General features: G+C 45.5%; 9 protein-coding genes across 9 annotated transcripts; 6 read left to right on the plus strand and 3 right to left on the minus strand.

The window, feature by feature from the left end:
* Positions 1-148: 148 nt before the first annotated feature.
* On the minus strand, positions 149-5422 carry FSST1_006516 (uncharacterized protein; the record flags this gene model as incomplete). Its single annotated transcript, XM_083232893.1, has 4 exons — positions 149-181; positions 237-3315; positions 3362-4271; positions 4321-5422. 4 exons carry the CDS (start codon positions 5420-5422, stop codon positions 149-151), a joined length of 5124 nt encoding a protein of 1707 aa, XP_083089946.1.
* A 1389-nt stretch (positions 5423-6811) lies between these two features.
* Positions 6812-9373, plus strand: FSST1_006517 (uncharacterized protein; the record flags this gene model as incomplete). Its single annotated transcript, XM_083232894.1, has 4 exons — positions 6812-7463; positions 7514-8077; positions 8126-8516; positions 8587-9373. 4 exons carry the CDS (start codon positions 6812-6814, stop codon positions 9371-9373), a joined length of 2394 nt encoding a protein of 797 aa, XP_083089947.1.
* Positions 9374-9930: 557 nt separating this feature from the next.
* On the plus strand, positions 9931-10528 carry FSST1_006518 (uncharacterized protein; the record flags this gene model as incomplete). The annotated part of the gene is made up of 3 exons (XM_083232895.1): positions 9931-10008; positions 10069-10216; positions 10275-10528. 3 exons carry the CDS (start codon positions 9931-9933, stop codon positions 10526-10528), a joined length of 480 nt encoding a protein of 159 aa, XP_083089948.1.
* Positions 10529-11419: 891 nt separating this feature from the next.
* FSST1_006519 (cytochrome P450) lies at positions 11420-13261 on the plus strand (the record flags this gene model as incomplete). The annotated part of the gene is made up of 7 exons (XM_083232896.1): positions 11420-11666; positions 11721-12027; positions 12087-12318; positions 12378-12671; positions 12720-12833; positions 12884-13047; positions 13102-13261. 7 exons carry the CDS (start codon positions 11420-11422, stop codon positions 13259-13261), a joined length of 1518 nt encoding a protein of 505 aa, XP_083089949.1.
* Positions 13262-13832: 571 nt separating this feature from the next.
* FSST1_006520 (uncharacterized protein) lies at positions 13833-14809 on the minus strand (the record flags this gene model as incomplete). Its single annotated transcript, XM_083232897.1, has 2 exons — positions 13833-14501; positions 14555-14809. The coding sequence occupies 2 exons, from the start codon at positions 14807-14809 to the stop codon at positions 13833-13835; spliced, it is 924 nt and encodes a 307-aa protein (XP_083089950.1).
* Positions 14810-15361: 552 nt separating this feature from the next.
* Positions 15362-16265, plus strand: FSST1_006521 (uncharacterized protein; the record flags this gene model as incomplete). Its single annotated transcript, XM_083232898.1, has 3 exons — positions 15362-15641; positions 15698-15998; positions 16049-16265. The coding sequence occupies 3 exons, from the start codon at positions 15362-15364 to the stop codon at positions 16263-16265; spliced, it is 798 nt and encodes a 265-aa protein (XP_083089951.1).
* A 93-nt stretch (positions 16266-16358) lies between these two features.
* Positions 16359-18386, minus strand: FSST1_006522 (uncharacterized protein; the record flags this gene model as incomplete). Its single annotated transcript, XM_083232899.1, has 1 exon — positions 16359-18386. The coding sequence occupies one exon, from the start codon at positions 18384-18386 to the stop codon at positions 16359-16361; it is 2028 nt and encodes a 675-aa protein (XP_083089952.1).
* Positions 18387-19377: 991 nt separating this feature from the next.
* FSST1_006523 (uncharacterized protein) lies at positions 19378-20618 on the plus strand (the record flags this gene model as incomplete). The annotated part of the gene is made up of 6 exons (XM_083232900.1): positions 19378-19536; positions 19591-19669; positions 19716-19856; positions 19913-20026; positions 20078-20272; positions 20323-20618. The coding sequence occupies 6 exons, from the start codon at positions 19378-19380 to the stop codon at positions 20616-20618; spliced, it is 984 nt and encodes a 327-aa protein (XP_083089953.1).
* A 472-nt stretch (positions 20619-21090) lies between these two features.
* Positions 21091-23600, plus strand: FSST1_006524 (fungal specific transcription factor domain-containing protein; the record flags this gene model as incomplete). Its single annotated transcript, XM_083232901.1, has 6 exons — positions 21091-21136; positions 21564-21606; positions 21662-21853; positions 21909-22047; positions 22093-23091; positions 23142-23600. The coding sequence occupies 6 exons, from the start codon at positions 21091-21093 to the stop codon at positions 23598-23600; spliced, it is 1878 nt and encodes a 625-aa protein (XP_083089954.1).
* Positions 23601-23701: the final 101 nt, after the last annotated feature.

Here is a 23701-nt window from a genome sequence, read left to right on the forward strand (position 1 = left end):
ATCGCCAAGTCCGTCGCCCATGGCGGTTCCTATCCTCTAAAACGGTAATGTCGATGTAGTTAGTCCAGGTGTATGTAAAGTATTGTCAAGACATCCTGAAAATGTATTTCAAGATCACATAACATAACATTAAATTTCAAGGCATAATCTAAACACCGTCAACCTTAGTTCCACCATCGGCCTTGCGAAAGACGTCTTGGAAACTATCGATGCCTTCTACTTCTCCTTCGTGATACCTTAGCTTCTGCATCTGAATAGAGTCCTTCTGATAAGGCCATCATGACCCCATCATATTCCTTTCCTGTTGTTAGAGGTGTGTTCCCTTCATTATCCGTAGCATTGATATACGCTCCATTCCTCAATAAGAGACGGACAATCTCTTCTCTGCCAAGATGGGCAGCCTCCATCAATGGCGTTCTCCCGTGACAATTCTTGAAATTGACATTTGCTCCACTCCTAATCAAGAGACTGACAACCTCTTCCTGAGGTCGCCGAAGACATGCTAGAAACAGTGGTGTTTTCCCTCCACGATCCTTAGCATTGACATCAGCCCCACTGTCTATCAACAAACGGCAAAACTGTTCGCTTTGGAGGGCTTTGAACAATGGCGTATCACCTTCAGAATTTTTGAAGTTCACGTCGTCTCCCCCTTCAATCAGCAATCGGGCAACCTCAATATCTGTTGTCAACGACAGTGGCGTGGGCCCACCACGACGTTTAGGTGTTATGGAAGCACCGCTGCCCAGCAAGAGACGAACCATCTCCTTACTGTTATTGTCAGCTGCATAACATAATGCCGTAAACTCTTTATGATCTTGAAAGTCAAGGTCAGCCCCTCTGTCTATCAACAATCGCGCAATCCCCTGATTATCGTAGACAGCAGCTGCCATCAAGGGTGTCATCTGGTTGTCCGAATAATCAACGCAGAACCTGTACTCCAAGTCGGCCCCTTTCTCGAGAAGTAGCTGAACGATAGCTTGATGACCACGTTCAATAGCAAGGCCAAGAGGAGTTCGATTGTCGTCATCCACATTGTTTAGATCAACATCGCCATGTTCGAGTAGAACTTGTACAACGCGTTCGTGCCCATATTTTGCCACAAATGACAAAGGGGTCATTCCTCCAGGAAATGGGGTATTTTTTTCAAATCCTTTGTTAATGCATCTTTCGTCTGCGTTAGCCCCGTAGTTGAGGAGCAGCTGAACAGTAGATGCAAGCCCATTTCCAGCGGCAAATGACAACGGCGTTCGTGTGTTATGTGGTGCAGTACCATCAGAGTTCACGTTGGCCCCCTTCTGAAGAATGAGTCGGATATTCTCGTCGTGTCCATTCTCTGCCATATAAGACAACGGTGTCCTTCCATCATCATCTGGAAAATCTACTTGGACAATGTCAACGTCAAGCAATAGTCTCTCGATCGTTGCGTGTCCAGAAGAAGCCGCCTGGGAGAATGGGGTGACTTTACAATCTCCGATCTCTCCAGGGGGTTCTGGATCTGCTCCTGCTCGCAATAGCAAGGTAACAATTGAATCATAACCAAACCAACATGCGAATGTGAGGGCTGTCATTCCTAGCCAGCCATCAAAATTGGCTGCAGTATCTAAACAAGCACTCATGTCTATGAATGATCGAACGATTGCTGTGTGTCCTTGGAAAGCCGCAAATGATAAAGGTGTCATTCCAGAGAAATAATTAATCTCTGGTGCTTGCGAGTTCGGATCAGCCCCTCGAGCCAACAATATCTCGACAATTGATAAGTGGCCATTCTCTGCAGCATTCGATAAGGGTGTTCGTCCTCTCTTGTGGTCAGCATCAATTGATATGTGTGACTGTTCGCTGATGCTATCAGTATCCTCCCCCTCTTCTTTAATATTGTCGACTTTTAAATCAACATCGGCACCGCTGTCAAGCAATAAGCGTACGATAGACTCATGACCGTAGCGTGCAGCATAGCATAGTGGCGTTTGTCCGTTTGTATCCAAGGAATTTAGTTCATCTCTGTTTGCGTCAAGTAACAACTTGACAACATTTTCGTTCCCACTAATAGCGGCAAATGAAAGCAGAGTTGGCCCTTCATGACCAGGAACAGCACCATTTTGGAGCAATAATCGAACAACGGCTTCGTGTCCTTCTTCTGCGGCAAGGGAAATTGCTGTTCTCCCTTTGTATTCGGGTTGTGCATTTGACCATCGGTGGCCTGTGCGATGCGAAGGCTGGTAGTTGATGTCAAGATCCCTCTCTAAAAGTAGGCGCACAACAGGTTCGTGCCCCCTGTGGGCGGCGCGCAACAAGTCGAGTTGTGTAATAGCAGCTCCCTTTTCGATTAATAGCTGAACAACACTTTCATGTCCATATTTTGCAGCGAAAGATACTGGGGTCCAACCATCACAATCGATAGCGACGGAGCGTCGGTTCGGGTCAGCCATGTTGTCGAGTAAAGCTTGAGTGGTAGCTTGGTGCCCATGCTCTGCGGCATATGATAATGGTGTTCTCTCCAAGCTATCAACTACATCAACTCCACATTTGGTTTCGAGAAGTATCCGAACAAGTGGTTCCAGTCCCCAGTATGCCGCCAAATGAAGCTCCTGGAAAGATGAAGGATGATCATACGAGTCAGAGCCTTTTCTTCTGGAATAGTCTGTGAATAGCACGATATTGAACGAATTCATGATAGCTCGGTCACGTCTGAAAGAGCTCACGAGTTCGACGCCGCAAATAGAAGATTCGAGTACATGGTGACCCCAGTTATTGGCTGCATAATGATAGAACGGATAAGGTTCCAATTCCTCTGTGACGTCGCATGAATATTTGAAATGTTGTCCTTGAATCTTATTTACTGCGAGATAGGTGATGCAAGTTCTGGCAATGTTGTCTTCAGTCATTGGGAGCAGCTTTTCGGGGTTATCTGTGAAGTACTCTTGCATAGTGTGATGAACTAGTCCGATCCTATTGCTCGCCTTGTCAATACTGACTAGGCCGGCACACCAAGCCACTAATCTCGCGGCACACGGTAAGTCTGCCTCACAGACAGCACGATTTAACTCACTAGTCGCAAGAGCGTGTTGAAGTTCTGTCACTGTAAGCTCTCTCTTAGCATGGACAAGCCACATTATAGCCTCCTTAGCAAGGGACCTTTGTTTTAGGCCCTGCTGCTCGATGTGGTCCATTGCTTGTTTGTAAGCTTTCGTCAGTATCTCAGATTTCCCGTTTTGATCACGACCATTCGTTTTTGTGAAGACCTTCAAATGATCTCGGATGTCACTCTTCGAATTTTGGTACGATAGCAAGTTGACATAGACTTGTGCCAACAGAAACCTGAGAGTGTCAGTATGGTATGTTTTCCATAGAAGTCAAAACTCACACCCCATCTACACAGCTTGCAATTCCATCTTCAATAACCGTTTGCAGCATTGTGTTGTGTTGGACGACAGGAGGCAGTGTGTGCATTTTGGCCGCCACAAACCTTTCTATATCATCTTGCGGTGCCCGTATCTCGATCTTTCCTGTGTTATGGAATTCCTTTTCCACTTCAGAGGTAATGTTCGCGTCAGTCCGGAACGTAAGAAGAACACTAATTGGGTATTGTCGTTGAAGCTGAGCAAGCAGTTGAAAAAAAGAAGTTCGTAAACTCTCAGCCTCGCCAAATTCGTCCAAGGCATCAACGATGATGTAGACCTGCGAATATTGCAAAATAACCTTCTTCAAAACAGAAATGAGTTTTTGAAGGGTCGGATAACAATGGCTTTTCCCAAAATTGCTATGCAAACAAGATATATCTTCTGGGAATGAAGAAAGGTTCTCAGCGAGCTGTCTAAGAAGACTGGCAACAAGTTGTGAGAGGTTCTGTTCATCATGTCGCTTAGAGCTACAATAGAAGTATGCCAGACCAATGCCTGGATCGTTGCGACACTTTGACTTAAGATGGTCGATAACAATTGATGTTAGAATCGATTTACCAGCACCAAGATCGCCATGGCATAACAAAGTTTGTCTGGGCGTAGAGACCCAGTCATTGAACTCGGTAGTGTTGAGAAACCAGTTGCCAGTCCCAGGTTCTCGCAGACTGAGATTGCGACTCTGTTGTAACCCATAATCCGCTGTTGTGAGCCAATCGAGTATAAGTTTGTCTCTGTCTTTTCTCTGTCGAGATCTGATCTCGGTGATACTTGCACTTGTTTCAGTGTCAACCTCTCTCGTTTCGGTTTCTGCAATAATCTCTCTCGTTTCAGGCTCAGCGGTAATCTCCGTTGCGTCGACTTCAATTGTATGAACTGTTCTCAGTTAACTACCGATTACTAATTGCAATGGGAAAAGACTAACCATCTGCTAACACGTCTTTCACCGAGCGCTCCTTCTCCACGTCGCTAACATGAACATATTGCAAGAGTTCTTTTGCAAATGCGGCAGCCACAATGCATGCATGTTCATGCCAGTCTTGGTTCTTGTGTGAATCCGCATAGTCGCAAATTCCTCTGACAATAAGACATGGGAAATCATTCATCAATCCTGCGGCTTCCGTATCGATACATAGGACTTTCCCGCCGAGGCCTTTGTTGAGGTTGTTCCGAATGGTGGCGTCTTTGATCTCGGCCCCTGATGCAACAAGACCATAATGGATTACCATATCTCGGGGCTTCCTCTTAATTGTCATAGACATGTCGCACAATTCGCAGCCATCTAGCTCGTGATCCTCACCCTCATCTTCATCTTCTCCAGAGTCCGGAAGGAATTCACGAACGTGGTTGTATGTTGATTTGAACACGTCGTCTCTAAGTTTGTCGCTTCGAAAGAACTTTGAAGCGAGATTTGGCCACTTCTGCTTCAATTCTTCGAGATAGCTTGGGATCTTTATTCCGATCAGGTTCTGTTGCGCTTCCATGCGTGTTATGGCTGTAAGGGCGGACTGGGGAGGATCATCGAGCGTATTAGTTTGCTCAATCTTGTCTTCCTCGTTGTCAAAGCCCCATCTCACAACGCCTGGATAGTATGTTCCACTGGGTGTACCAACCACAACGTCGCCAAGTCGAACCTTGTTGGATGGAACGCCACTCCCGATGCCAACCATCAGACTAAGTTTGATAGATGGAAAGGTGTTTACCAGATGACAAGCCATATTTGCAGTCGCGTCATGTCCGACCATGCCCTTGGGTAAACAAGCAATGACAATATTGTGATCGCCGATACATCCTAGGGTATACGCGTTGTTGTCGTGTGGTGGATTAGGCAGAGGTGAGTGCTGCTGATCTAGCATTGCTATCGCCGCAGTAAGTTCTTTTGGCATTGCGCAAATCCACCCAATAGTGTAGTCATCGCGTGTGATAGCGCCGCGGCTCTTTTTGTTCTTCACTGAAGCTTCGGTAAGGTCTACGTCAATCTTTCTCTTGTGCCTGATTACAGCGGTACTTCGGGTTGATGATGCCATTTCAGCTGGATGTAATCATGCGACAAAATAAGATATAGATAAAGCTTGGTCAAGGACAGAACAATGAAAGAAAAAACATGGAAATGGTTGGTTTCAGCTGGACTGAACATAAAGGGAGGAACAGGTGATCGCAATAACATTGATCCAACCTACCCCTCACCCCTGCCTATCCAGTCATGGTTTAGCTCTGGAGAACAAAGACGTTATGCAGGGCTGGGGACCAACAATATGGCTTATGTCCCTTGTTTCGGGTTCCCCGCCAACCACCGCAATAATGTTTAAACTTTACTCCTTATGCAGTATAAATATTGCATAATTTCAGGAATGAAGTTGATTACACACTATACTTGAATTGACTGATACTCAACTCTGTACGTGTACCGTAGAGTAGATGGCCTATGGAGAATATTTTATATAGGTACCAATAGCCTTTTCACTAAAAACATGTCATTTAGTCTCACATTTCTCGACTATAACTCAATGCCTTAGCATGGGATGGATACAGGCAAGTACACGCGTTGATGTGGCCATAATCTGATTCTGTCACTGGTCATATATTTTTGCTTTTGAAGACAGTCATAGAGTTGACCGTGTTACAACGATATCCTTGCCGCCAAGACCGGACTTCATTTGTCCGGATCGTAATCCGGCCAAGTCGACCATGCTGTGGCTTCTTCGTTGGCTTAAATGTGGCTTAGTCAGTAATAACTTAAATTTTCTTAGCCTCACTCATTTACAAGACGTTAGAAAAGCTGTAATCTTGACTATACCTGGACAAGCTGGAGATTAATAATGGAGAGATGAAATGTAATGAAAATGAAAGCCCATCAAGACTCAATAGTAGATATATGTTTTTGCCAACCGACTTTAAATTAATCTCAACTATAACCTCGCTGAAGACAAATAAGACTTGAACAACAGAAAGATTATATCGAATATATTTATGAGCTATTACAATAACGGATGGCAACAGCTGTTACATACTATCGAGCGGCAAAGGACAGACAAGATAGCTGGGGACACCATCAGTTTGACATCTAATTTGCGGGGGTAAGCCAGTTATTCTGGCACTAGCAATGCCGTTAATAACGGATACTTATCCGACACATTTGGGCGGCTTTCCCCCCGTGTAGAGCAACTTTCGCTGGGTACTAATCCATTTAAAGAAGTGATTTTCCCCAACCAAGGTAATCTCGAGGGGTGTTCCGTGATCGGTCCATGCTAAACTTCCAAGTTTTTCATCTTCAACTCTTTAAGTGGAGAGAGATCATCGGTTTAACACGAATTTAGGCATCGTCACCCGAATGCAACATGGAAAATGGTATTAAAGAGTCGGCCCCTCCTTGCGATAGACAGTCGCGTGGACGCAACTGTCAAGCCCGAGATATCATGGGCAACACTCAAAAGCTTGTAGCTGCCTTTCTGGCTTTCGTCCCAATCGCCCTAGCGGCCGAGAGCAGAGATTTTACACCCTACGTGAATCCGTTTCTAGGCACCGAAGGCCCTACCCCAGGATCGGCATATCAAGGCGGAAATGTCTTCCCTGGCGCTACACTTCCATTCGGCGCCGTCAAAGTAGGCATTGACACGACTAGATGGGACACAAGATACCAGGCCAACGCAGGATATACCCCCGAAGGAAATGTCACGGCCATTACGATGCTACATGTGAGCGGAACTGGAGGTGCTCCGACATATGGATTAATTCCTCAGATGCCTCTCACTTCCATCGAGGGTGTTAATATGCTCGACAATTTAACCTACATGCAAGAAAGAGTCGGTCACGACGTTGCTGAGGTTGGGTATTATAGGACCGAGTTGAAGAATGGTATCATCGTGGAGATCAGCGCTAGCCAACATGCGGGAATTATGAAATATGATTTCCCAGCCGACGAGGACCGTAATGTACTTGTTGATATCAGCCACTACCTCCCAACGCGAGGCAAAGAAACTCAATGGTACAGCAACGGAAAGTTAGAGCGCAACCCAGATGGATCTCGATATAGTGGCTACGGCGTCTACAGAGAAGGCTGGGCTCTCGGTAGGTCTCGATCTAGAGATCATCAAACTTAGACATACTGAACATTTTAGGCGGTGACTTCAAAGTCTATTTCTGCGGAAAGTTCAATGCTGCACCTTCTAATGTCCAATTATTCTCCGGAGCCTACACAGATCCCTACTGGCCAAATACGACAAATGTCAAGCCAACATTTACCAAGAACGAGTGGATAAAAGGCGGTGTTGACGGATATCAATACGCCAACAGAATTGGAGCTCTATTCAACTTCCCATCCAACGTATCGTCTCTCACTTCTAAAGTAGGAGTTTCTTGGGTCTCGGTGGACAAGGCATGTCAATACATCGACGATGAGATACCGCATTGGGATCTCAACACGACGGTCAGCCAGGCGAAAGACAAGTGGAACGAAGAAGTACTCTCCAAGATCGATGTTGACACCAAGAACAAAACTCAGCTTGAAATGTTCTATACAGGCTTATATCATGCGCACCTGATGCCTTCCAACCGAACTGGGGATAATCCAAACTGGATCTCAGACGAACCGTACTATGATGACTACTACACCCTTTGGGATACTTTTAGATGCACCCATGCGCTGGTGTCTCTTATACTCCCCAGTCGTCAGATCGATATGAGTTAGTATTCATTCGCTAGAGTCACTATCATATACTGACATGACTTAGTTCGAAGCATGATTGACATCTGGCGACATGAGCGTTTCATGCCCGAAGGCCGTAGTCACAACCACAACGGGCGTGTTCAAGGTGGATCCAATTCAGATAATATCCTTGCAGACGCCTACGTTAAGAAACTAGATACAGACAATTTGGTGAATTGGACAGATGGCTATGCTGCCATGCGAACCAATGCCGAGCTCCAGCCATACAACAACTTCGACTTCAATGACCCAACAGGGAGTACAAAAGAGGGAAGAAGCGCGTTGGATGATTGGAAGAAGTACGGTTATGTCAGCACAAACTATGGGAGGAGCGTGAGCAAGACTGCCGAGTACTCTTTGAATGACTTTGCTGTGTCACAAGTCGCCAAGGGCGAAGCTCCAGATGAGGCCACAAAGTACCTTAATCGATCAGCGCAAGTTACAATGACCCCATCCATAAAGCATAAATTAGCTAACAAGATCCAGCGGATGGCAACATATCTGGAAGAAAGATGCAGAGTCTTACAATTTCACCGGGTTTCTCGCTCCTCTACAGCCCAACGGCACGGTTCTCGACGGTTACGATCCTCTGGCTTGTGGGGACTGCAACTGGGAGTCCATTTCATACGAAGGAACTCCGTGGGAGTATAGCTTCACGGCACCTCATGACATGGTCACACTGATCAAGCTTATGGGTGGTCCGAAGCTGTTCGAGAAGCGTCTCGATACAAGTTTCGTACCCGGTCTTGGAACCCAAGAGCAGGGTAACAATGGTATTGGCTCCATGATTTACAATCCAGGTAACGAACCTAGTTTCATGACGCCATTCCTATACAATTTTGTACGAGGAAGGCAGTGGAAGAGTGTCATGAGAAGCAAAGCTATTGTGGATGAGTATTACCATAGTGGAGCTAGTGGCATTCCGGGAAACGACGATGCAGGTAGCATGAGCAGTTGGCTTGTTTGGAGCATGCTCGGCTTATATCCTGTTGTCACACAACCAGTCTACCTCATCCTATCTCCACGATTCGAGAACATTTCGATTAAACTTGGCCAAGCTGGTGGTACCCTGCGCATAACTGCTCAAGGTCTCAGCGATGGACCTTATATACAGAGCTTGAGGGTCAATGGAAAGGCGTGGAATAAGAGCTGGGTTAGTCACAGTGACTTAGTGCGCGAGGATGGAAAGGAGAGTTTGCTGGAGTTTACAATGGGGGCGAAGGCGGTGGAATGGGACTCTGGCGAGCTTCCTCCTAGTCCGGGCACTTTGTAGTATTACGTCTTCGTTATCCCGCAACAGTGCTTTACTGGGGGAAACGCAAGCACGAATACTGTCGCTAATAATAAGCGAGGAACTTTGCTGCAGCTACCGAGCCTGAAATAGAACACAAATAAGGGCAAATCAACTGGTTCAATCATTATTGTTTACGCGTATGCATATCTATACGCGTATACAATTGACCCCCACGTCAAGGTGACTCTGGATTGAGCTCCATGGCAATGCTATTGTCCTATTGTAAATGGCAACGCCGTATTCTACTGTGTATTTGACATAACATTATGTAAGTACGCTAGCGGAGGTCGGCCTCGCTATGCCGATGTCCGACTTGATTGTATAAAATACATCGGCGTCGGCCTTCCATATGCCGCCGACTTAATCCTCGCATCGCGAGACCACATATCTATACTATCCAAGGAAGGCTAATTCAATATTTAAAACAATTTAATATAAAACTACCTATTATCCTACTACTGCGCTAAATTGAAATTCAGCTTAATTATCTATATCTTTGTGCACATCGTATAGCCTCGGTAGCTCAAATTCATTCAATGGGATCACATACATGGGAGGATGAGCAGGCCTTCCGCACCATCAGCTTCAAGTGGGCTACTGCCTGGGATACGAAAGTGAGGACAACAGGGACAGGTTTTGAGAATTTGAGAACTTTTTAACTGATAACTTCGCAGGATAGAGATTTGTTTCTCTCCATTACTACGGCTGAGATTACTGTGGACTACTCCGATTACCCTGCCGTCCCTCTAGATCGGCTCACACTTACCCCGGACGATTTCTTTGCCTTTGCATTCAAGAAAGCTTCCCTGGGCGACCCCAACTGTTAGTTCATCTTACAAATATTTACGCCTTCAGCCATTTAACTATTATCTATGACCAGTACAAACCCAGCATCTCCTAGGGTTAGGCATTTACACTTATGTAAACGATGCTGAGGTAAAGAGCAACCATCAGGTTCGAGCGCGACATGTTCGCAGACTGTCAAACGGAAAGGACATTGAGTGGGATAGTAGTTGTTACGTTGAGCATGTTTACACTAAGGTGGATGGTTTATGGAAACTAAAGGCAATTCGTCCACATACTGTTATAGCCACCACTGGGGCTCCTGGCGATGTAATTGGGGTTTCTTTATAGAATACTCTTTCGTCTTCTGATATCAATTATTAGTTATGACAGTCAGACGGGAGCCAAGTCGTTTAAATTTGGGTCTTCCTTTAGTTTTTCCTTTTTTCTTTCTCTGATCTCAAAGACATGGATGAACCTTTCATGCCATAGTCGCTTGCTGGAGGGTGAAGAAGTTTCCACTATATCATCGCAGAGTATTTGGACTCGAACAAGGTTCAAGTTCCCCTGCCTTACCTGTTACACTAGACTTCTTTTATAGAATGATCTGCACGGTAGTCACGGCAGGCCTAATAGCCCGCCGTTGTACTCGGTCTGTTGTGCGAAAAACACGAGCTCCGTTGGCGACCCACTCCAGGATGGGGTATTGTCTCCCCTGAAGATACTGATCGCGGGCCATGCTAATGCCGAGCGCCGAATGTTATCCAATGGAACCTATAATATTACATTGAGAACATCTGACGATTGTTGATATTGAATAATAAACTAGTATATTGTACGCAGGCTCATTCCCAGTTGTAAAATTAAGAAAGCTGGCAAGTGAATCTATATACGTATTCTGATTTCATATGCACTACAGAGGCATGATGTAGGTTGAGCATTGCATCAACCTCTATCCTGATATTCAGGTCCCACTTTGCTCTACTTTGAAACATTTAAATGTAGATCTCCCGTCCTGCTCTTGGTCTCGGGATGAGCTTCGTCTCCGTAGTACCGAACTTCCTAACTCGAGATATTCATGGGGCTATATCGGAGAAAGTTGCTTTAGCAAACTACCGAACTTCCGTTCTTTTATCATATAATTGAATAGAAAAGGCATCTTTAGTTGGAAAATAAAATCCATATCAATTACTGGTTCATTTCACTATTTCTACATCTTTCCATCTGTATTAGAGCTACAATATGACTGTTCTAGGGAACTTGGCGGAAAATATTCGCAATCTTCACGCTAATAGCTTCCAACTTTTAGCTAGTGTAGCAGTACTCGGACTTTTACTGCTGGCTACTTTTGGAGCTTACCGCTTGTGGTTCCATCCCCTAGCACATTTCCCAGGACCCAAGTCAGCAGCAGTGTCGACGTATTGGCTATCACGAGCCAGCATTGACAAATACGTCGAGGAATACTTGGAAGAGCTTCACGACAAGTACAGTCAGTTTGAATCCCGCGCAGTTTGATGGATGGTTTGACTAATGTGTGCGACAGATAGTAGCACTATTCGAATCGCCCCTAATGAGCTCCATATCCGAGACCCAGAATTATATGCAACTATCTACAGCCAGTCTACGACTTATTACAAGCCTGACTCTTTCTACCAGTCCTTCAATATCCCACATAGTTTAACAACAGAAGTCGATCCTTTTATACATCGCAACCAGCGACGTACTCTCAACCCATACTTCTCCAAGCGGTCAGTTGAGCAGTTGAGCTCGATTGTGTTGAGTAAGATACAAAGGTTAGAGACAAAGTTGCGACGAATGAGTGGGCTGTTTGATGCACACGACGCAGTCAGGTATGTGATTCGTTTCAGGTGTCTATGTTCGATCTCAGTAACTAAATTATATCTTACAGATGCTTGACTGTTGAGCTTATCTCCGAATTCGTTTTCGGAAGAGATGTCAACATGATAGAAGCCTCCGAGTACACGTTTGATGCTGAGTTCCTGGAAATCTTTGACATCGCATCAGCCAGTCAGCCGATCTTACTCTTCTATCCCATGATATCTCGACTCAAGTTCTTGTTGCCCTCGTCCCTACTACTTGTTCTAGACAAGAAGCTGGGAAAGCTGTTGGAGCTTGGAAAGGTAAAGACACTTACACTACCTGAGCTGAATTATTGTTAACCAAATCGTGAGTGCATCAGTGGGCAGAAGGCTGCGTCGACCATTACAACATCAATACAAAAGGGAAAAAAGATACAGGCCATTCCGTCATCTTTGACAGTTTGAAGGAGATCTCAGATGCCAAGAAGGCGTCTATGGCAGCGGAACTTCTTGTCGCAGGCTCGGACACCAGCGCCCTCACGATCACGTATGCGCTCTACCACATCACGTCGAACCCGAAGATACTCGAGAGACTTTTGAATGAATTGAAGGTGGCGATGCCGGATTTGGACTCGCCAGCCGTTTTACAAAAGTTGGAACAGTTGCCTTTCTTAGTAAGTCCTGTTGAACTCCTTTCTGATTTGGTCTAACAGTATTTCTAGAGCGGGTGCGTAAAAGAGTCACTGAGAATGGCCTGTCCTGTACCAGGCAGGTTACCTAGAATTGTGCCTGAAAATAAACCGCTCATCGTGGAAGGAAAGCAAATACCCGCTGGTGTAAGTTTGGACCCCTCCTGGGTATCAGATCATGATACTAACGCACCAAGACAATTATTGGCATGTCAGCTTATGGGATGCATTTTGCCAAGAGTATTTGGGGACCTGATGCCCACGAGTTTAACCCTGATCGGTGGTGCAGCGAAACAGGAGATAAGCTCGACCATTGGCTTGTTCCCTTTTCAAAGGGGGCTCGATCATGCATCGGACAAAAGTGAGAGATCTCTAGCCTTTGAAAATAACCTCACTAATTGCCTTTTACTTATAGCCTAGCGCTTGCCGAAGTTCGAATGACTATTGCTGTTTTATTTCGGCACTTTGAGTTTAGTCTCTCTCAGGGCGCGAATCTTGGCCAGAGATACGACCGTTTTACGTCCCATCTTGGCCGGCCAGGTTTACCTCTGAGTTGCAAACCTCGGAAAGAATAAAATTAACCCTGGAACCTTTGAACAATGTTCCCTCTATCTAGCTATTCCTGCCTTGAAAGAACGATCTTTTCTATAGACAAAGACGGCGTTTTTGTTAGCTCCTGTTGAATAGAGATATATCGAAACCTTGATTCTTTTTATTGTTAGCCATAATATACGGTCACTTCCATATGCCTAACTACTCTCTCACATAGCCTCATTCCTTCTGATCAGCTAGATAAGTAGAGAAAGAGTTGAGGTAGCTGTTAGTATCTTCATCAAATTTATGCTGCGACTAGGAAATAATGATAAAGATGTACCAAAGTCAGCCACAGTAGATAAGCATATAAGAATAAGACAAAATCATATTTCAAGGCGTATCTAACGAACGAACAAGTATTATCTCCGTATTAATCTATATTTGTATCCCACATCGTCGTTTCTCTACCATATTTCATGGTTGATTTAGTCAAAACTCAACCACATCAAAAAACTGCCAACAGAATAACATGACACCCGAGTCCTACCGACCATTGTTGTAAAACTGACTCAATAAATAAACTTGAATACCACGACGAAAGAAGAGTTTGAGTTAACCTTGCTTCTTTGATATGTATCCACTCTGAGTTTCAAGGTAGGTTTCAAACGTTACCATGTTTGGATGGCTTGCTCTGAGCTCCTGGACGTTGGCACCGAAACCCTCATCCTGCATCCACTTGAACATCGCACCAATGCCCTTTACGAAGAACAGCATGAGCCGAGCAACAATCCCAAAAGTAACTGGCGCATCCTGACCGGTCGTTTTCTCAAACAATTTGGCGACTTGATCGAAAGTCAACTCGTCTCCAGCTAGGGAAATAGCTTGGTTTTTGAATCGTTCTGGAGATGTGAAAGCTTGAGCGGCGAAGTAGCCAATGTCCGACACAGCGATGAGTTGTTGAGGCTTATCCCTGACGGCGACCTTCCAGCATGTCAGGAACAACTTGGATTGGAACCCTGGTTTGTAGTTATCCATGAAACCAGTTGGGCGAAGAAACGTCCAATTCATGTTTGCCGATGGGGCTTTTTCGGCCACATAATGCTCGATATCGTATTTGCTGGCAAAATGCGGGACTGGTGTCCGGTTGTTGAACGATCGATTACCACCGCGGTCAACTGAACCGTACACGAAGACCTCGACTTTGCGATTAATGCATTCGTCAATGAACTTTTTTGCTTGTTCAAGCTCTTGCTCTGGTGTCTGCTGGCTGGCGAGTGGGTTCTGGGCATTTCGTTAAAAAAAGATTGACAAGTCTGCTAGGACGTTTGACTTACCTGGACGAAATACACGCCCCATACTGGCTCGGACACAACAGCCTTGGCGTTCTCGAAGATGGCGGAAGGATTGTCAAGGTCTCCCTGGATGGGTTTAATTTCGGGTGACTTTTGAGCAAGCCTCTGGGCTGTTGAGGAGCTAGGATCTCGAGTGACGGCGAGAATGGTGAAAGACGCCTCAGATTGTAAAAGGTTGTCAATGACAGCACCACCTTGGTTTCCGGTGGCCCCAAGTACCAGGACTGTTCGAGACATAGTGGTGACTTAAGAAGAAAGAAAGAGTGGTCGTGAAGGCTGTTTTGAGATTGTCTTGTCCCGGTTGCTTGTTATTGAAGAGTTCAGTTATTGAGAAGATTGGTGTATATACGTTGAATGATGAGAAGATAATTATTTAAAGAGGTGCGTCAAGTAGGAGCACTTATATTTGAAGTGTCGTAGAACAAAAGAATCCGAAGCAAGTCGTGGTCCAATCCTAATTGAGTTTAGCTCGACGGACATAGAGGCACTAGAGATCGTCGGCCGAGACGGCAGTTGAGCCCCGGCCATCACGAACGGAATTAACGGCCGAGGAATTGTGGAGACACGACCTCCGAGCCAGTAGCAACGCCAGATCGTCGGACTTCGGACAACAACCTATGTCGCTTTCTCCCAATATGCTGTAGACATTGAGATATAAATATTCGCTATGTGGCTACAGGAAATAGAAATTGCAAGATTAAACAGCAATCATCACTCGACTCAAATTTCATCCTCTAACGATCCTATCTTACCATCCAATTTTCTCACACAAACAACAAGCTTAACAAAATGGACGGACGAAAACTCGTACTTGTGACTGGTGCCAACACCGGTCTCGGCTTCCAAATTGTCAAGGCCATTTGCGGCTCCAAGACTGAGTATGAGGTGTTAGTTGGAGGCAGATCGATCCAGAAAGCCGAGCAAGCCATCAAGACCCTCAAGGAAGAGTTTCCATCCAGCCACCTTCACGCAATTCAAGTCGACGTCGAGGATGATTTATCCATTGCCTCTGCATTTGAACACGTCAACAACAAGTATGGAAAGCTTGATGCTCTTATCAACAACGCAGGTGAGTCAATTCTCATTGGGAATACTTGTACAAAACTGACAGGCTGGAAATTCAAGGTGCCCAATTTGATCAATTACTGGATACTGGCAAGATGTCTGCAAGAGACATTTGGAACAAGACCTACGATGTCAACGTCACGGGGACTCATATCCTAACCTGGACTTTTGCCCCATTGCTCCTCAAGTCCAGCGATCCCCGCCTCATGTTCATCGCCAGCGGCACGTCTTCTCTCAACACCTCTTTCGACCCCAAGTTTCCTGTCAACCACCAGCCTGCTAAGGGTTGGCCTAAGAAATTGTCCAACTTTGACTTGCCTGCATACCGAAGCAGCAAGACTGGAATGAACATGATGATGAGGTATGTTGTAACCAGACCGGTACAAGAGAACAAAACTAACAAAACGTCAGGGAGTGGAACAAATTTCTTGGTCAGGATGGCGTTAAAGTCTGGGCTATTAGTCCTGGATATTTGGCAACTGGCTTGGGTGTTGGTCAGGAGCAGAACAAACAGCAAGGCGCGATTGATCCTGCGATTGGGGCTGCGGTTGTCAGGGACGTCTTGGAAGGAGGGAGGGATGCAGACGTGGGCTTAGTTGTATCACGACAAGGCATCCAGCCTTGGTAGTAAGCAAAGCTGCCAAGGTCACTGTTCCGTATTCAACTTGAATCAATACCTTGAAGCGATAATAACAATTTGACTTCTATATCTAGTCGATCTTTAAACGTCTGAACCGATCAACATTTCATAATGAGAGGCGTTGAACAGGTCGTTGAGATAGTCCCAATTAGTTTCGTTTGGTAGCTGGGCATCACCCATTTTCCAGCTCCATTCCTCAGAACCATTTGATGATGTTCCCATGTTTCCCGCGGATGGGAACGTCCATATACCAGCCGGCACATTCATGCTGCTTTCGCTTTGTTGCGCTTGTAAGTACGAAATGGTAGTTTCCAATATCGACAGAACCTTCAATCGAGCCCTAGCGCCTTCCTCCGCCTGCTCATTTCGAATCACCATTCCAGCTCTTTCCAAAAGAAGTTGTGTACTTGTCTGATCAATGTTGAATCGATCCGTCGTCTTATTCGTTGCATAGGCCACAAGACACAATGTAGTTACACCAAGCATGAAATCATGCCAGGTGATACTCTTCATAAGCCACGTCTCAGTATCCAGCTGACCTCCAGGTTTACACTCCTCATAAACGCGCAGGAGATCGGTCACCAGGGCGGATGACGCAGTATAACATTCTTGGATACTCTTATCTCGGAATTTGATGATGTGTGGCCGATGAAGAACACATAGAGATTTGTAGTATACAAAAGAGACACAAAGACGAGCGACAATAAGCTGGGGATGATCGGTTATACAGGCCTCGATTGATCGCGGCTTATATGGTGTCGGCAGGGTTTCGTATACATGTTTTAGTTCAGCATCCAGACATTCGATATCGTTTTCTTCTGCCTCATGTGAACGGTTCACCAACACGTGTTGAAGGATCTTGTCAAACACCGTCATGAATCTGTGCTTTAAGATGCAAAACGTGGCAGTAGTCAGCTCAGTATCCGGTCGTGAGTCAGGCAGTCGATTTGTGTATTCATCAAAGTCGGAGTCGAGTAAGTTTCTTGGAGCCTGCGTGTCGGCCGTTGACAGGTTGATTTTGCACGGCACACCCAGGTGGAATGATACCAATAGATCAAGCTGCATGAACATGCTCCATGCCCTGCGTCGCATCTCTGCTGCAAAAGGACTCAGGTTTGGGACGCCGTTCTCTCTGTGATATCCTGAGACTGTGGCGATATGGGCAATCATGCTAAGAATGCTAGCCGAATCTGGAGACACCTCTAAGCAATTGATGTAGCGGGATTGGGAGTACATCAGGAGTGCTTCAAAGCAAAATGTTTTGGGGCGGAAATACTCGCCAAGAACAAGGCACCGAGCAGCCGCGACTGTAAACCCATGACCTGGCACTTCGTTTTCTCTACCTGTCCGAGTCGCGTTGGCGGCCATGAACAGCATCGAAAAGAGTATGGATGTCCAGAGCGGCGATGCTGCAGAGGGGTCGTTCCAAAAAGCCTCATACTGTCTTCGGAACTGTATGGAGTGTATGTATGGCGTGATGTGTAACCGAGCTCGGAAGTATGTAGACAACAGGCGGTCGGCGTCCCTTCGCGGTGGAAGATGATTGTTGAGTACTTGTTCGATACTGAGATCTTGGGAAAGACCAACGCCGAACATGACGCCTATCTCCATTCCAGCCCCTAAGGGAGGATCGCTGGAGTTTTGAGCATATGCATCATCGTCATCATCATCAATGAAGGAATCAAGCGTAGACCTGAGAGCTTGTATATCATCCAGCATGGCTGACCAGTGTGTCGTACCACTGCCGGCCTGGTAACAAAGGTCGGCAGGAGAGGAAGGTGAGGGATTGGCATTTAGCGCGATGCTCGGATCCTGCGGCAACGCTGCAGATGGAACGACATTCTGGGCTCCGGAATTGGTAGCTGTATGTTGTTTCGCAATCAACTCAACGAGGTGCTCCAAATGTTCAAGGCGCGCCTGAGCCTGGGTGTGTTGGACGCGGTCGCGTCCCAGATTAGTAATGGAAACTTCGTAGGTGCATGGTGTGATGTCTCTCCTGCGAACACAGCTGCCGCAGGGACTTTCACGATCACACTTTAGCTTCCTCTGACGGCATGCTGCACAAGCCAGTCGATTCCTACGTTTTGTTAGCTTGGCAGCAGTCCTCATGGCTTGATATAGGAGATATTCTGTTCAGTATGGTAAGTGCCGAACAGAGTTGACTTTGTGAGGAGTCGATAATTGGGTCGATGGGCATTTACCACAGGCTAAGCCATAACAGCATTAGCCTGTACAAGCCAATCTCCCGATCATTCAGTCTACCGAATCAACTCGGTCATTTCAGCAGGTTGGTGGAGTCGTAGCTAGCCGATAGGGACTAAAACTTGCTGACTGATGAGTTAATATGGCGAATTGGAGCTTGGAATGACACTAACCAGTATTCGGCTAGCTGATCGCTCCACTCAGCTTGCTCAATTGATGTGTTTGGCAGACAGTACACATGTAGGTATGTATAGGGTAAGTTACAGTTTGAAGATTGAACGCCGGAAGGAGTTGTGATAAAACATGTTACACTATTTTGGCAAGCTGTCATATCTCTTGCGAAAAGTATAAAGATGTGCTGTCTAGCTAGGAAATTAGTCCGCACTCCTTTGCTTGAACAAATTATAAATTTAACACCCAAAGAGAGCAAATGTGAATCACTGATATGGTCGCAAACCCGCTATCGGGAAACTGAGCAGCAATACACCTGAGGTGCATGAATACGTATGAATGTTATTGTAACCGGACTTATCAAATTGTTCAATCTTAACTCCCTAGTCTTCTGTCGGTAAAGATAGTTACTTAGGATCAATTACGTTCTCTCTCAATTGTATCGTGGACGTTATCCAATTGATCCGAGACGACCCCCGAGGAAATTACCGAATCAAGTTTAGCGCATATCAGCCAGTTGCATTAGCTTTTAGATCCACAGCCAAGTATACATGGACATAATGACGGAGTTAAAGGACGGATTTAGTTCTCCAAATTTCATCAAGGACCAAAGCTCATCATATTGAAAAGTTATAAGAGAACTACCAACTCCAATGCTTGTTCTCAAACTCACAATCAAATATCTAAAATCGACATTGAATCAAACTTTTTTCTCTATCAAATCAAAATGGTTAAGACTCTTCCCTTCGCTGATACCGTGGTGTCTTCCCCTGGCTTTGGAGCCATGGGTATCAGTTTCGGTTTAGGAAATAACCTAAGTCTCGAAGAAGCTGAGCCAGTGTTGCTCAAAGCAATTGAGCTTGGCTGTACCTTTTGGGATACTGCGGTACGTTTGAAATCTTTAATACTAGACCTATAATACTGACATATCTCATCTCAGGTTGTTTACCAGGCGGGCGTCAACGAAAAGCTCTTGGGAGACTTTATTCGAAAGCATCAAGTTCGCGACAAAGTATTCAGTAAGTGATCTATCAGCTATTCTTTTTGCAAATCTAACGCCAGTAGTTGCCTCCAAGTGTGGTTTCGATTGTTTTGGTGACGGCTCAGTTACCAATTCTGCATCTCACATCAAGACATACATCGATGGCACGATTGAGAGGCTCGGCTTTACTCCCGATCTCTATTATCTCCATCGAATTGACCCAAGTGAGTTTTATTGCCTTTGATGGGCGAAGTTCGGCAACTAATCACCTGTGGTGTAGAAACACCCCTCGAGGAGTCAATTGGTGCGCTCGATGAGATTCGCAAGCAGAATAAAACCAAGTACATCGGCTTGTCAGAGTGCTCTGCTGCAACTCTTCGAAAGGCCAACTCTAGTAAGGAATCCTTTGTTTTTATCACATGTAATTGACTAACACCTGTTGTAGTTGCCAAGATCGATGCCCTCCAGGCCGAGTACTCTGCATTTGAAACACTGCACGAAACCGATGGCCTCATCGACACTGCTAGAGAATTGGGCGTTGCCTACGTTGCCTATAGCCCCCTCGGTCACGGCTGGTTAGTTGACGATTTCCCTTACCAGAGTCCTGAAGATTTCTCTGCCGATGACTTTCGTCGCGGATGTAAGTGTCCCATCAGACTCGGCCAATACAAAAATACTGATTGATATCAGCGCCGAAATTCCAAGGCGAAAACTTCTATCACAACAAGAAGATCGTTGAGGAGATCAAGAGGCTTGCTGTCCGAAAAGGTGTCACATTGACCCAGATTGCACTTGCATGGGTAGCAGCTCAGGGATTTATCGCTATCCCGGGAACAACAAAGCCTGAGCGTCTCGAGCAAAACTTTGCTTCTAGAGATGTTGAGTTGAGCGACGAAGAAAAGGTGGAGTTGCGGCGAATTATCGATTCTACAAAGCCACGGGGTAACAGATATGGTCCTACTCACCAGGCTATGGTAGGCCATTAGTAGTTAGTAACTTCTCCATATCTTACCTTCAGCTATGCTTTCATATGGGTCTCCTTCCTCAGCTATCATGACCACCACAGACAAACACATTTACCGGCCACCTTCCTGGTACTCAAAACGGCCAAGAAAATCGTCAACACATACTTTTCGGCCAGTGGGCACGACAACTTGGGAGAAGCAAGGACGAGATCGTTTTAGACTATGAGTGGACTGGCGAAAAGCTTGAGATAAATATATACAAGGAATCCAAAACTCATCGTTAACAAAGTCTAGGGGTAAAGAGACTCATGGCATGTGATGAGAACATTTCATTGGTTGGCCTAACATGACGTCACTTATTATATAATCTTAGCCGCAAAAAAGTTAAATAGAATTATCGCGCACTCAGGCTGAAACTTCCTGATTAACCAATAAAATCCCAAGAGTCTAGGTTTAAGGTACCAGATTTGCTATCCAGTATCGTATATTTAATATGTCAACCGATCTTCAGTGCCCTAAGAGAAAGCGTTCTCGAACTGGTAAGCTGATCTTGCTCAGACAATGATACTTTCTAGACAATAATAACAAGCTCGGTCAGGCTGTATTACTTGTCGGACAAGAAAAGTAATGCGACGCTCTTACTAGGCTGATATCAGACGACTGATCCAGAACAGGTCAAATGCGATGAAGGTAGAGACACTTGCGACAACTGCAAAAGTCTGGATTTAGAGTGCAATTATAACCGCCCCGAACGAACGTTAAGGTCAAGAAGGGGTAAAAGGAATCTCCGGTCATGTGACGGCTGTCGGTTAGCGAGGTGCAAATGTCTTGGTAGTACAACTGGACGACCTTCCTGCGAAAGATGTCGCGAGCAAAAGCTACACTGCTCTTTTGAAGATGTTCCTCACGAAAATCCATCGTCAAGACCCATTGACCAAGAGCCCAACTCTACTGATCAAAGCTTAGAAGAACTTTCTGTGAATGAGCAAGACGGCAAGCCGTTAGCATGGTAAGTACTGGCGGAGATTATGTATCGCCCAAAAGGTCATGCTAATCCTTCCAAGGCTGAACCACCAGGACCTACCGGATACAAAACATATCAAGATTTTAATTGAGCAATACTTTCAAAATATCCATCCAATCCGATGTTTCTCTTTTATTCACAAACCGACTTTTATGCAGAAACTGGACGACAAGATTGCTTCTTCTTGGCAGGGTAATGCCTTGTTACATATTATGTGTACACTGGGAGCTCAGTACGTGTCTAGTGAATCAAGTTAAATACAACTCAAATGACTCAACGTGAAATAGATTCTTTACACTCAACTACAGCGATACAGTTCAGAAGCTTCCTTCGACTTTCATCTTAAAGGCTGGTTCTAAATGGGCAAGCACCGCGGAACGCTTGCTTCTAGGGAATACAAACCATATTTCTATCGATGGCTTGATGGTAGGTTATCTTAGGGATTGTCTGAAGTCTCGCTCATTTTCATAGACCGCCCAGTTGCTTTATGACTATGCCCTTCGCATGGCCAACTTTACCCAGGCCTTTGTGCTTAGTGCCCTAATGGCTCGTATGACTCAGGCTCTACAACTGAATCTCGAATATTCTCCCGATCTCTTTGATCAATCACCAAACGCCCTATCAGCTACAGCTCGTGAGTCTCGAAGACGACTGATGTGGAGTTGTTATGTCACAGATGTGCTTTGTAGCAATGGTGTGGAGCAACTAACATTGATCTTTGAGAAAAATATCAAGATTCAGTTGCCATGCAATGAGCGGAATTTTCTCCACGAGAGGCCTTCTATTACCAGGACGCTCAACGGCTCACCTCTAGACTTTATCCCTCCCGACCAGCTACCAGCGGATATTGATAACAACATGGGAATACTGGCCTATCTCATTCAACAGCTTGAAATCAGAAGGAGGGTCCTATGGTATATCAAGCATCTGGATATCGCCAAGTCACCATGGCTTCCCGACTCAGAGTTCGCAAATTTAGACCGAGAACTACAGACTTGGTATTCATCTCTCCCTCCCAGTCTTCAGTTTACAACTTCCAATATCTACATACGCAAGGAGTCCTCGCAGCTTGGAGCACTTTGTTTCTTTCACTGTGCCTATCATCAGACCATGCTGGACTTTTATCGAATCGGAACCCCGGAAATGTTTAAGCTCCGGTCACCCTTCAATTTCCCTCCTGAAACAAACGGCTTTCAGAAACGTTTGCAGTACGCACTATTTAAGGAAGCACGAACTTTGGCTGCAATAATCGCAGAAGCGGAACAGCATGGTCCCAGAATGATTGGGGATACATGGTTCCCTACCATCGCCTACGAGAGTAATCGTGTAATGCTATTCTATTTGACTCAAGTGACTGATCCTTTGGGCATCAACAAACGAGATCTTGTGCTCAGCACGATCCCATATCTGCAGAGCAATTTGAAGGCTTTGAAGACAATGTGTGCAACCAATAAAATGGCTGAAAGTCTTGTAAGTGCCCATTCTCAAACTTGAACCGATACTAATATCTTTCGCAATAGTATCGTGGAGCTGAAAGCGTGCTACAGAAATTAGGTGTTAACTCTAACATCATATTACCACTACCCAATGTCATCCTAGATGATCCATGCCTGGCTTTTCCAAACAGGGAGTCAGAAGTGGAACCTCAGAGAGCAGCAGATTCAGATCTTCATCCCCTTTCGATTTTCCGCATGGCTCGCAAAGAGATTCCTGAGGGTCACCTTCCCGTGGTACCGGTGCTTAGTCGTTCACCAGACACTACGGACGCGAGTGTGCTACCAATTATGGAGCAAGAACCACAGCTGGACGGGGCTTTTGAGGAATTTGGTCACAATCTTGACATGTTCTTTATGCCTGACTTGGCACGAGACTGGCAAGTTGCAGAAATGCTCCTTGAATCTGGAACCAATGGCGATGGGCCAATGTCGTGGATAGGGATGTCACAGATGGGAGAATATTCATTTGACACGCCTCAATAAAGTCCAAGGTTTGCAAAGGAATAGTTCAAAGTCATCAATCAATATACAAAGCACTAAACTGACTATATTCGCCCAACTTCTTCATCACTCAAGAAGTCTCC

This window comes from Fusarium sambucinum, chromosome I, assembly GCF_050947815.1.
Source record: "Fusarium sambucinum isolate potato_lamoka chromosome I, whole genome shotgun sequence".
NCBI lineage: Eukaryota > Fungi > Ascomycota > Sordariomycetes > Hypocreales > Nectriaceae > Fusarium > Fusarium sambucinum.